Raw genomic sequence first — 14,122 nt, forward strand, 5'->3', positions numbered from 1 at the left:
CAGGCTCCAAACCAAGAGGCTGTGTATAAACACTATAGACAAAAAGGCTTCACACACTGGAAAACACCGACTAGAAGGTAGCTGCTTAACAGCTTTTGGAGTTTAACAGCAGTATCTGAATGTCACTTCAGTATGTTAGTATCAAAGCTCACTTAACTGACATTATTTTTGAACATCTTGTCAGCAAGTTACAAGATCAGAAGATATTTCAGTCCCTCATTTCCTCATATGGCAAACCTTCAGCACTGAAGGACAGCTATTAAGAAATTCATACACTCATTGGTAACATCCCTCACTGCTTTAGAATGCAATTCCCTCAGGACAAGATCATTCCCCTGGAAGAGACCTTGCATATTCAAATGCATTGTTTCACACATGGAAGCCATCTTTTATCCTCTTAATAGCTTAGACGCTGGCACTTTAACTCAGATGGGATCAGTCCAGAAGCCCATCTTTCTTAATGCCCTCTGACACCAGCCAATACCAGATATTTCTGCAGAAATCAAAAGGCTCTTAAAAGACACAGACATGAGGACAGTCTGTCCCTTCAGGTTCCACCCTCATCTCTGAATGAGCTCAAATTCTGAGCATGGAGCATAACGATTCAGTCTAAATGTAACTCCAATTCAGCTTCATTAACTTGTCCCCCTATTCTTGTACTACAAGACAGAACAAGAGTTCTACTTTCCGACTTGCTTCACAGTATTATTTTTCTTGAAGACTCAAACTAAAGTCTTGGTCCTCCCAGTGGCTTCATAGCAGAAACTTTCTCCTACTCATTTTATTGCCCTTCTTCAAACCCCTCTACTTTAGGAGAATTCTTACTCATGAGCTGTACAACACACTTATTTCAGGTGAAGTCTACTGACTGACAGAATACTTTGTTCATGCTATGTGTTCTGGTATCCATTTTTGACCACAGTTGTATGTGCCTTCAGCAATAAGCAAGACATCTTTCTTCTGCTAGTAATGTTGAATCTTTCCTTGGTGTGTAAGTAATTAACTTTTGTCCCTCAACCAATAAAAAACCTCAACAAAACCAGAACACCCTAGATCTTCATTACAGTGCAGCCTAGTTGTCCATCTTGTTTAATTTTTTCCAAATGACATACAGGTTACTAGTAATATGACTAACTACAGAGAAATTGAGCTCCTTTAATGGCCATTTCCAAGGACTTTATACTGAACATCAAAAATCCAGCAAGGGTTCCTGAGGTTCCTCACCACTCATGCCTCGTTTCTGGAGATCCCCCCTTCCATCATGGGGGTGGGTGAGAGGATAGTTTTTGTGCTTCTTGAACTCCTTGCTTTCAGAGGAATTTCTTTAATACAAGAAAGAGTCAACACCTTTTTGTTCTAAGTGTATTCACACTACCTTGTAATTAATCAATGCTGAATAATTACCTCTGCCTTGTTTTGAGCAACCCAGAATAACTGATTTGTGTATCTTCACTTGATTTAAGAGTTCACACTAGCTTATTATCTACTTATCAACATTTGGAGAAAACAGCTGTTCAAATTTCACCCACACAGTATGAAACAAAGCTAATACACACTTAAGTACAGTGACATATGAATTTAAGATCTGTATATGCATCAACGGCAAACAGCTATTGGCTTATCTACATCTTTAATGTTACAGCTTTGGGTTACAGGACAAAAATTACATGGGTCTTTCCATCATTCAATAGCTACTCAACTACAGCTGTTTTAAGTTACTGAAACAGAAAAAGTCTCTTATAACCTCAAAATGAATTTGAAACACTTATCTAAGCATATCTTAGTCTTCCTTCCTGTCCACATTGTTTGCTACGTACAGACCTTTTCCTGCTTACTACAGTTTACTACAAGAGAGCAGGTAACAGTTGTGAAAAGAAAGCAAGCTCTTTCAAGGATTGCTTCATACTTCAATTAAAAAAACCAAACCAAACCCATAGCCATTACTTTGTGAAGGATACCTCTAATTTTTGAGAGGAGGGGAAAAAAGGTTCTTATAAGCAACATGTTTAAATAGCAAAGGATACAGATGTCAGTGTTGTTTCTCTTCCACTGACTAAAAGGCAGATGACTAATCAAGGTGATCAGATGCAGCAAGAAAATGCTGGAAGCACACAGGAAGAAATTTAGTTGGTATATTTGAGTTAGTGAAAAAAGGAGAATTACAAACAGTTTCACTGAGTGTGCAACAGCAAGACATTTTAGCCTGTTTTATGTCATCATAAATCTCTCCCATAAACCACTAGTTTTATAATAAAGACCAGCTTAGACATTAAGTAAAATGAGTGCCCAAGAACATTTAGAGACCGAGAGCAATATGACATCTCATTACACGGAGCTGAGCCGCCGGTTATCAAATATTTTTCTGTATCCCAAGCATACTAAAGGCACAACATTTATAGCAGGCAGCCTAAATCCTTTAGCTGAACTTTCCTTCCTCAAAATAGCACATAATATATTCCGATATCCAAGCAGAAAAATGCTGGCAACATATGGCATATTTGCTACTAACTAAATAAGCACTGAAGAAAGGCATTCCAGCAGCCAGAAGTTTTATTTGCCAGGAACTCAGTTTTGGGTTTTTTTTAAGAGAAGTTTTTTTCTTTTTACATAGGAGACACAAGGGATGCAAGAGTTTGTAAAGACTTCAGGAGGCTGCAAAGTACGTCCATGTAAAAACCATACTCGGAAGCCAACATTCAAAACAAGGTGAAGACTGAAAACACCTTCTTTGAGGCAGCTCACATCCTGACATCAACATTTGCACAACAGGTTTCTACAGAAAAAGCTGTTAAAGGGACTTCAGTCCCTGAATCGTCAGTCTTAGTGGAAAAGTTTAAATATAAACAAAAGGGAGCAAAAATCTCCTGTTTTCCAGGCACTGACTAGTCCAGGTGTGCAAAAACTTCTCCCTTCACTGGAGTCTCATCCGTTTTTCAGGTGGTCCTTTAGTGCCAGCACTCTGCTGAGCATTCTTTACAGTCTCTTTCTCCTCTGGCTTGACAGCTTCAGGGGCCGGTTCTGGTTCCTTCTTGATCTGATCCACTTAAGAAGTAACAGTAAAAGACAGTTAAACCTCCAATTTTTATTCCTAAAATACTGTTTAGAGTACTTAGAAAATATTGTTGATGTCAAAGGGGCAAAATTAATTTCAAAGGTATAAGAATAACTAAGGACTAAATTCATACCTATATGGGAAAAAAACCAGGAATAGATTGAAGAGATACAGTTTATGCTTTTCCTGTTTTGAAGTTGCTTACAATCAACTCAAAGCCTTCACGCACTTCATTGAGCTTGTAGCACCATGCAAAAATCACTAAGATGCTGAACTGACTAAACTGCTCCCTCATTCACCCTTTTCACCTTCCTCCTGCTTTCAAAGACCATTTCCTGCAATACCATTTTACAGACAGAAAGGGCATGAGTAATATACAGTTTTTCAATTTCACTCTGGCTGCCACAGAGAACTCTTATCTAGTACTTTGCATAATTAGGCAAAGCTAGAATTCCTAACCGCTTCAGTAGCAACAGCAAGAAGCTTATATGGCAACTGGAAGACACTGCTATATAGAACCTATTTTTTAATTCCTGTGAGAATATTAGAGTTTTACCTGGGATAGGCTTTTCTCCAGGCTTTTGCTGTGGGGAAGGAAGAAAAAAAAAAAAAAAAAGTGTAACACCACATCAGTGGGATCGAAGTCATAATTCTTAACCCATCCTTCTATTCATTTAGGAATACAAACCAAGCAACACACTCTTATACATAAAGCAGTTGAGGGTAGAAGGGATCACTAAATACACTTTAAACAAAATCCAGTTATCATTTTATAACAGGTTTTCCTCTGACAACTGAAAAGCACCAAAGCAAAAAATACAGTTAGCCAGTCTTTCCCACATCTGAGGAATGAACAGTTTTGTGAGATGCTGTAAACATTTCCTTTGTTCCCAAGCAGAAGACCTGGTAGAACAAATGGCTACTACACATGATCAGAGGTAATCACAACAATTTCACAGAATGTCAGGAATTTCCACACTAATTAATGAGCCCCAAAACAACAGAGTAACTAAAACAAAATAGCTGTGGTGGCTTGATTGAGCTCACAAAGAAGGAAACTGGAAGCAGCAAGGAAGATCTGATAGCCGACAAGAACAGATTATGATTAGGTAAGTAACCTGTATAATAAAATCTGCCCTCAAAGTTTTGCCAAAGTCTTGACAACTCCTTCAATTACAAAGGGGAATCCTACACTCCAATCAGAGACTTGCATTTCAAATTTATTATCTAATTTACGTTACCATTGTGGGAAGTACACAAAATTCCCATTCAGTTTCAGCTGTACCAGTACTTATGACAGCCTTAAGATCTAAGTTACAGTAATACTATGGCTTATAAGTGTCATACCTGAACAAATCTGGGTGGAAACTTCTGTCTTAGGTCTAAAAGCAAAGCATCTACCCGTTGCCTTTGGAAAATAGAACTTGGTTCTTCCTTCTTCTTGGCTTTTGGTTTAGCTTTCTCTGGAAGTCACAGAAATGTACAAGAAAACTGTATTAAAAGTTCTTTTATCAGCTCTTTGTTGTACGGCAAGTCAGTATCTGTCTCTCCTCTAAACTTCACCAACATTTTCCCTTTGACATGAGCTATTTTTCTGTGTGCAACACATTAAAGACAATTGCTACCTCCTGACAAATTGGTTTTGCTTCTGAAAACATACTTTGGTCTCCAATGAGCTGAAGAGCTGCCCACTACGTTGACACAGAGCTGACCATTTTCATCTCCCACCTATGCCTCGATGTTCATCCCTACCAGCACAGAAAAGCAAGATTCCTTCCACCTGATACAGAGCACTAACTTATAATAACACTATCCTTCAGACAGACACTTAACCTCATCTCTACACCATCTCTGTGCACTGCCTCAAGCTTTTCCCCATGTGATCTTCCCCTGCCAAAGTACACAGGCGCAACTAGGAATCATACCTCGTTCTTCTTGATCTTTGAAATGCCACCAGTAGCCCTTGGATGGGTGATAGCGACAGTAGGACATAGCTTCTTCAAAAGCAGACTGAATTCCGTGCACTGCAGTGAGCTTTCAGAACAAGAACATAAGGCAGTGTTCAGAAATTAAGAAGAAAATGGAGTATACATTTTTGAAAGCATGGATTTTAAAATTAGTATTCTATATACATTTTTGTTCTGGGAAGGGAACTTGGGACATCTAGTTTTGGATCAAGACTGTCAACTCTTTAACAGGTTCTTACAAGGCCTTTTCTACAGTGCTTTTCTACACTGACTGAGAAAAACGTGCAAAAGCAGTAGTTTGCCAGAACAGAAGAAATCAAAACAAAACCAAGTATCCAATTTAAAAATATCACATCAACAATAAGCTTCATTTAAAGAGAAATATTACACTACCTTAATATTCCAAAGCAAGCTTCACTGAACATGTATTTAATTACTATTTCATATGTTCTTGTCATGTAATTTTTCTTTTGATTATTCAAACCTCATGCTGTTCCATCAATTGTGTAGCTTCAGTTACTCTGATCCTTCATTCTTAAATAATGTATCCTACTTTTTGAACTATACTGCATTCTCTCAGGATCTTTCATTTCCATATGGGATGCACACCATATTAACCACTGCGGTTTGTTTTAAGTTACTGTACACTACACAGGATCTTTCCTCAGAACAATGAAGGAGGGATTTAAACAGCTTGGGGAACAACAAAAAGTAAAAGCAGATGTATACCACTTTAGATCAAATGCACAGAACACTTACAACTCTGGAGTTAATGACAGACCCTAAGTCAGGTGCCTGATAAATCACTCCAGCAATAATATAGTAGTCGGCCAATGGAATAACTGTGAGGAGAGAAAAAAAAAACAAGACAGGACCAATTTAAAGCTCTGGCTGAAGACTGTGTATTTGTTGCTGAATTTCAGTAGTAACATCAGAAATCGCTACACTGATCTCACCACCACATTTTCTCTTTCTAACCTTTTCCTTCAATGTACTTTATTTACACTTTAGCCACAAACCAGTAAGGGATAAAAAACAACAAGGTCTGCTTCACAGACAGAAAAGCATCAACTTTAACCCCTGCAAACAAATAACTGACCTTACAAGAGTTGGTGTTTTTGGAGCTACACAACAGGAGTCAAGAGAACTGCAGTCAAGTAGTTCTGTTTGCTACCAGCAGAAACCCACAAAAGATCTTCTGGCCTCAGCTTCCTCCAACTTGTACTGTCCTCCTAGTTAGACTTCCCAGAACCAACGGCAGCTAAGAACACACCGAGCATGCCTTTCGAAACTAATGAGATTTTGCCAGAAGAACAGATCACCTTCCAAAGGCGTTTGCTAAACCAGATTTGGAACCTCTACTGACCGATCAAAAGTTCTTGTTCATGAAAGGCGCATTGCAGAGGAACATCACAATTACCTCCATAATACTCTGCCAAATATTCTTCAACCGAGAATGCTATCAGCTTCATGTTCCTCAGGATCTTACCTGTGCACACATTTGTTCCAGTTCTTCCATCTGTATTAACACGTTCTGTCTGAACGTTTTTACTGACAGGACCCAATTCATCCAGTACTTGCATTTTATGAAGGTTGGACACCTGCCTAAATTAACAGACCAACACAGCTCTGTGCATATTACAGCCAGCACCCGCTCCTCCTCTAGAGAAAGAGGATTCTCAGGATTTCCTTAGAAGTGGAATAAGACACAGAAGAGCAGCTATACTGTCTCACTGCTCTGTACCAGAGCAGTCTACTTTCCTAGACAGGTAACTCTCTCTAATCACTGGATCTCAAGGCTTTTCCAAATTAACTTCAAACAAGCAAAAACTCGGCTTAAAGAATTTAAAATACACACTTAAAAAACCCTGACACATAAGTCATACCACAGGCCTGCACCAGCTCTATCTGAGGACTCAACACTAGCTGTGAACTCATTAAATTTTAGTTTTCCATCCCCAAATACACTAATATTTGTACCATGATAAAATGAAACATGGGTAACATCTGTGCTAGGGAACTATGCGACTCAGTCAAGGTACCTAGAATAAACTGTACAGTCACAACAGGAAAAATGTTACCAAACAAGTCCCAGTAAAGTTCCACCAAACATACATGCACATTACAGCAGAAGTCTGAACACCCATATTGTAAAGTCCCAACTCTACTTTTCATCTAAAATTGTCAAAACAGGAAACTAAGGGCTGCACAATATTTCCATACTCACCTTTAGAAAGCTAGAATCAAAACCTTTAATAAAAAAACTTGAAAAATTTGTTGAAGAAGGAAATACTTTTTCAGTATGGAACTGCAATATAAAGAGGCCATTATCTGATATAAGCAAATAAGAAGCATTGCTAGACAATGGCAAAGTCCTGCACAAGACCAAAATGTATATGCAGAGCCTAAATCACCAAAACCCCAAAAAGTTAAGAAATATCTACCATTAATCCTGCCTTTCTTTTCTATAAAGCTTACTCTGAAATAACCTGTTATTTTACATATACGTACAATAAACAGGGAAGACAGTCCAGTAACTAATTAAAAGGCCACATTTCAATAATCACACATGCAAACACAAATTTAAGAATAAAAAGTACTGAAGCTAGCTGCATGCAAATGAAAAAAAAAAAGCCAAGAAATTTCATTTAAAACTTGGAAAGGTCATCAGTGACACTGTAAGGAGTGATGCTGTTGTCACAAGATTCACTCACAATTCCAAAAGACACTGTTCTCAGAGGAATAACCAAAACAACAAGCATTTGCACTATCTCATGGTCACCTTTCACATGGGTCGTCCTCTACTGACAAGACCCTACTCAGCAGCATAACCAATCCACAGTTGAAGGTGAAAATAGTGCAGAATAACCGAGCGAACTGTAGTCAAATAAGCAGTCAAAGAGAGCAGAAGTGTGAATGATCCCTCTCCCTAATGGAAATCATGGTTCTCCAAAATAAATAAAACACATACTAGCCACTTAAGCTTAATATGAGCTAATCATCTGATCAGCCCCAAGCAAGGACGTTGTTAGCCTTATATTCAAATAATTAAAACCCTTGCACAGCCTAAAAGATAAATATAGCATGGCATGAATTCTTTTATCAATTTCCCATGGCGAAATAGCTCACAAGGCAGCACTTTCTCACTGCACTCTTCACATTTCACCACAAGATGGCAATCCCTGCTACCAGCACGCTAGAGGTCACTGCCAGGCAAAGCATCTCCACCCCACCACAAAGCCTCATACCCTTCAATTTAGATCTAAAATAAAAGACAGAAAAGGGGAACCAGAAGTGCCTAAACACAAATTAGGAACGAATAAAAGCAATTAACTGATCGGCCTTCTCAACAGTGACAAGAACTGAGCAACCTTACCTTGTGTTGGTGATTGCCTTTGCTGCTTTCGGATAATGAAGAGAATGGGCTCTTGAGCATGAAGAAGGATGTACTCCACTCCAACCATCTGGCTGAAAAAGAAGCAGGTGGAATAAGTATTTTCTTTGAAGTAAAATCTATAGGATGCAAATAGCTACCAAAGGGCTTGGCAGTGAAGGGATGAAGTTCTGATGCTTTGGAAGCTCTTCTATGTAATGTGCAGTAAATGAAGGCACAGGATTTCCTGAGCTAGCTATCATATACAGAGTTAGAACAACCTGACACAACATCTAAGCAGAACGTGTTAGCAAACAAAGAGCAAGAAAGATAATCTATCATCACAGACAAAGGTCACAAAGATGTGCCCATCTGTGTGTCTGATGTTAGAGCCTCTCTGCAACCACATCTGAGCACAAGTGACTTTACCAATGAACTTTTAAGTCAGCCTGCACACTCACTATCATATTGTGAAATCTTTAAATAGTTCTCAAACATCTCATTTGTGCTTGGTGTAGCAGATGGGGAACTGCAAAGAAAGTTAACTTGCACATGCTGCGATCTCATTACACAACCATCTGCGACTGCTTTATTTACAACACTCACTACTTTTATTATCCATGCTAAAAAGCCAGTTCTTTGGAGGAATTACATACTAATTATGGCACATAGCCAGCGAGATATGGAAACACAAACTATTTATGAACTCACAGTATCCCCTAACTAAACCCTATTCACCATAGAAAAACATTTAACTACATTACCATTACTCAGGTTCTGTTGAGCTAGGAGGATGAGCGAAGACAACTTTTCTAATTCAGAGAAATATCTAGAAGGTAATTTATGAAACCTCAGAATATACATAGAATCCTTTATGCTTAACATTTCCCTGAAACGGCATAAGAGGAAGCAGAAGACATCCAAATACAAAAAAAGCTGGGCTCCTCGGCAAGTGGTAGAACTAAAAATCATGGAACAGAAGTTTTCTAGCATACTTCCATTCAACCATCAAAGCTTCTGGATGGAGGGACAAAGAACACTGCACAGGAAACAGTTCCAAACTACAACTTACTTCAAATGGTCCAAGGTCATCCGCTGCATTTTGACAACTTCATTGTTACATGTTCGGTCATAGAAAGGGTTACTTCGCTCTGAGAAGTAGTCCAACACACTCCCATTGTTTAATATTGGGATCCAGGAGCTGTCAACCCAGGAAATTCCCAAGAGATTATCTAGGAAGAGAAATCTACACTGAGTACCAAAGCAGCCAGAAACACTACAAATACCTCCAAGAGTAAATAGCCACCAGTTAATGATTATAGCAGGGGAAGGAGGTAGAACACAGCCTTGCACAAACCAGTTCTAAGTAAAAATAGGTTTCATAGAGTTCAAATAACAATTGATATCTTTTAACCTTCTGCAGTTCTGTTGTAGGTACACAACAGGAATAGTTTTTTTATTATTGCACTTTCCTTTCCTTGACTACTAGCTGCTGGTAGACATTTTTGTCTCAAGAATGTGAGCAGGGTCTGTGTGCACATGTGTGTGCTGTGTTGGCAAGAGTTAATTAGCTCTGATACTGTATATAATATTAGCATAATACATCTACTCAGTATATTATATACACTTTATTTTATGAACCATAGCATTAGCTGAGTAGAAAGACAATCCAAAGCATGGTTCCTTTTGAAAGTTAGGTCTCTGGTAAGTAAGTTGAATTTACAAAACAAAGTTAGAATCCATTAGAGTGGGGGGATTAAAAAAGAAAGTGATGCACCCCACACTAAATCTGAGCCTGGTCATGTTTAAATCAGTTTATTTCTTACAAAAATATTTTCAAAGCGTAAACTACGATGCTGCAGAACAGGTAAAACACTATAAAGATCTATTAATTAAACCAAGAGTTTTCTTTTGCTAAGCCAATGAGTAAACTACCAAGTAAAACAAAATAGTGCCATTGGTAACTTTTCTAAGATGTTCTTTTATTAAAATACCTATCACTATGACATCACAGCAGCTGATACTGTTACGTTTAAAAGATTATTATTTTTTGATGCGGATGAAATCTATAATAAACAAAAACCCCAAAACAGCAGACAGAAAGATGCTATCTTTGGGCAGATGTTTCCCAATAGTCTTCAGCAACAGCTTCTATTCCTGACTCTACAGTTCATCTGCCAAATTGCTTGCAGCAAATCACTTGCTCCATAACTCAGCGGGTATCACAGAAATCTAACATTAACAATTACATAAAAAGCAAGCTTTATAAATTAAACACACTGTATAACCTGCAAATCATTATATGTCAGTTAAGTTCCTACAGATTTGAGGACATTTGAATTAAAATCCCTGGATTTTGTTATCATACTGCAGCAAAATAGTATTTCTCCAGCAAACCAGAGAGATCAGTGTCAACAATCAGTTCTAGTCAACAAATCTGACGTTGAAGATTCATGATCTTGAAAACCATCCTGAAATTCATCCATTTTAAGTTGCAGGAGCAGCACATAGAATTTCCAAGACACAAGAAAGCAGGAAACAAAGGCACACAACTGTTTAGAACTAAAAAACACAAGTGATGAGAACTCACTGAAAACTTAATGAAGAACTGAAACTTCCTTCTCATGGGAACCATTCCCTTACGTTCATGCACTATGTAGATACCCAGAACTCCCACTTATCATTCCACTGTAAATACTTTACTTTTGTGACAACTCAGTATGCTCAAGGATGGCTAGCTCAGTTCCAAAAATGTCAGCTCATATACTATATTAGCAGCTCCTCTGAGGAGCAGTTAATAAAGTAACACTAGCTGCCCAGCAAATCAGGAAAAATGCAGCATAAGTAGTCATGTGTAATTCATTCTGCCTCGTTAATCTAAGAATTGCCAGCCTAACTTTTGTAGAACAGGGCAGGGGGGAAGCCTAGAGGCACACATGCTGTTTCACATACACTATTCTCTCTCTTCACTATAAAAAAAAAAAAGGGGGGGGGGAATCTCAAACACAGCACTAAGATCCATTATTAAGCACTTAAGCTGTGTTAGCACCGATTATCCTTAAAGCCTTTCAAAACCAAGAGACAAGCTCTCCTCACCACCACCACCAAAATCTTAAGTGCTTGCATTCCTGCCATAACAAATTCTCATATTACACTTCAAATACAAACTTTTCTTGCTTGTATGGTTAGTAATAACTATATTTCTTAAAAGCTCTATCAGCCAAGCTTCATATATATAGATATATATAGCTATAATTCTGCATCATAAAATGGAATCTGAAGTTGGACTCTTAAGGCTCAATTATCCACAGCTGCTTAGTGCCAGTATTTATAATTGCCTTTATAACTAGCAAGATTGTTCTCTTAAACTATTACTGGAAAAAAGGGGAGGAAGAACAAGACCAACCACGAACATGACATGCCTGTTATTCTGACTAAGAGCAGCATATTTCTGTTTATTTTGGGTAAAGACAGGATGGGGTCCCTGCTTCCCTGTTCCTTTTAAAAAGAGGACATCTTGTTCAAAACATTTTTTGCAGAATTTGCATCACAGATGCAAAAGTAAAGTGCTTGTGACAATCCTGCCAATCTGCGATGAACATCAAGACAATCTGGGAGACAAGCCAACAAACCATGGCAAAAAATAAGAGGATAACAATTCACACAATGTGCTGCACCTGGCCTTGCCAGCTCGATAGCCTAACACTGAGCTTTGACAAACTGAGAGGAACAGTAAAATAATTTGACACTTCAAAAATAAAAGTAGGCCTCAACATCTACTTAATATACTGAACCATATCAGATAAAATACTTTAACAGAGCTTAAATGATTTGGATTAAAACAGGAGGTTCTCACAACAGCTAATCACTTAATACAGCACTCTTTCATTAACTGTCCATGTCGCTCCTTGCTGCAATCTGCAACAAAGCAGTCAGAAAAGCAAGCAGGACTGTAAACAGAGTTAGACTCTGGATAAAAAGGAGAAAACCTCTGTGGCATTACCAAAATTAATCCCTCAAGATCTTTCCGTAACTATCTGCTCTTGGTCATTCTCTGAGACACTGTCACACAGGTTTTCGGTGTGATTCCACTCGACACCCTTATGCAGAAAAATTATTTCCTTCCTCATACTCTCTCAACCCCCTCTTCCTCTCTCAAAGTTCAAAATCTTCACAGCCATTTAAGCTGTACTTTGTTTACAATGTAAGCCTTTAATACTTCATTCAAATATCACCCCGTCTTCTTCATAACCTTCTCTCTTTCTATCCATATCCCTGAATTCTCACCAAAACCCTTCTCCTTCTCAGCTACCTCACCTTTCTTCCCAGCTTTTCTAACACCTGCCCTGCCTCAGCCACCCGAGGCACCGTTAAGATGTCCAGCCTAACTCACTGCTTTGGTCCCACGCCTGCCCGTGATTCTCAGAGCTCAAACTCTTTTTTGGCTGTTCCTTTATGTTACTGTCTCACCCCGGGACCATCCTAGCCTGCCTCATGTCTAAGAAAATTGCTTTTTGGCCAGCTTTTCCTCCCAGTTCCTTCTCATGGCATAGGTGACTGAACTCTCCTGTGCAGGGTTTTCAAAGACACACAAACGAACTCGGTAGCTCCCGTGCCCCTACCGAACGCTGATAAAAGAAGCAGCTGTACCCCCCCCGCACCTTTGGCCACACCTCATCGTCCAGTAACTCGGCCGCTCCTCGGAGCAAGTGCCATTGGCACCGCCACCTGCAGCCAGCCAGGGCGGCGGCCGTCCTCCCTCCGCCCCAGCCAGGCCGCCGCGCACTGCCCCGCGGGGGGAGCTCGCCCCTTCGCGCTCCCCGCCCGCCGGCGGAGCCCGGCCCAGGGCGGCGGGCAGGGCCCGTAGCTCGACACGGAGACGGTCCCCCCGGGCCCGGAGCCGCGGGAAGCGCGCCGCGCCCGCCAGCGCCGCTAGCGGGGAGCCCCGAGCGCCCGCGCACCCTCCGGCCGTACCTCGGATGTCCACCGCCGCCATGGCCGCGCCGCGCACTTCCGCCCGGCGCCTGGCGGGGGAGGCGGCGAGGACAGGAAACGGGGTAGAGCGGCGCCAGCGACGGAGACGGGAGCCGAGAGCGACGCCGGGCCGGGCGGGGCGGGGCGGGGCGGGGCGGGAGGCGGGCCCTCCGGCGACGGGGCGGGGCGGGGCGCGGCGGGGCGCTGGGCGGGGGAGGCGGCGGGTCCCCGCTCGGCGGGCGGCCGCTGTGTCGGGAAGCGCAGGGGCAACGGGAGGGTCACGCTGCCCCAGCCTCCCGCCGCCACCGCAACGCCACCTGCTCCTCACCCGCGAGTGTCGCACGGCCGGAACGGCGGCACGAGCGATGGAAACGACATGCGTTTCTAATGGCAGCTCAGAAGCGGGTACACGGGCGTTGTGCAAGCGGTGCCACCTCACCTGGGCCCTCTGGCCACTGCCGGTCACTTCCAAAGCGAGAGAGATGCGGGGTCCCGCCGCGCGTGCCAGCGTCCTGCTAGGGGAGGGGGCAGCCCGGGCGCGGGTGGCGTGGGGCGCTTGTCACCGCAGCCACCGCAGCGCAAGGGTCCTGCCCGGGGCTCGGGCCCGGGCACGCTGCGGTGGTGTCGCTGGCCGGCCGCGGGGTGAGGGGCAGCGCTCGGGGGGGCGCGGAGCACGCGCCCGCTGGCGATTAACGGAGTTTTGACGGCGAGCGGGAGCTGCAGCCGCCACCGCGCGGCACGGCGGGAGCTTGCGGC

General features: G+C 41.7%; 1 protein-coding gene across 1 annotated transcript; it reads right to left on the bottom strand.

Moving 5' to 3' along the window:
• Nucleotides 1-1,961: 1,961 nt before the first annotated feature.
• On the bottom strand, nt 1,962-13,521 carry MED6 (mediator complex subunit 6). Its single transcript, XM_080396137.1, has 8 exons — nt 13,367-13,521; nt 9,465-9,624; nt 8,396-8,487; nt 5,779-5,861; nt 4,978-5,086; nt 4,400-4,515; nt 3,609-3,636; nt 1,962-3,042 (listed from the first exon to the last, which is right to left on the bottom strand). Exons 1-8 carry the CDS (start codon nt 13,386-13,388, stop codon nt 2,912-2,914), a joined length of 741 nt encoding a protein of 246 aa, XP_080252263.1. The 5' UTR covers nt 13,389-13,521; the 3' UTR covers nt 1,962-2,911.
• Nucleotides 13,522-14,122: the final 601 nt, after the last annotated feature.

Source organism: Falco punctatus, assembly GCF_963210335.1.
Source record: "Falco punctatus genome assembly, chromosome: 7".
Classification (NCBI taxonomy): Eukaryota; Metazoa; Chordata; class Aves; order Falconiformes; family Falconidae; genus Falco; species Falco punctatus.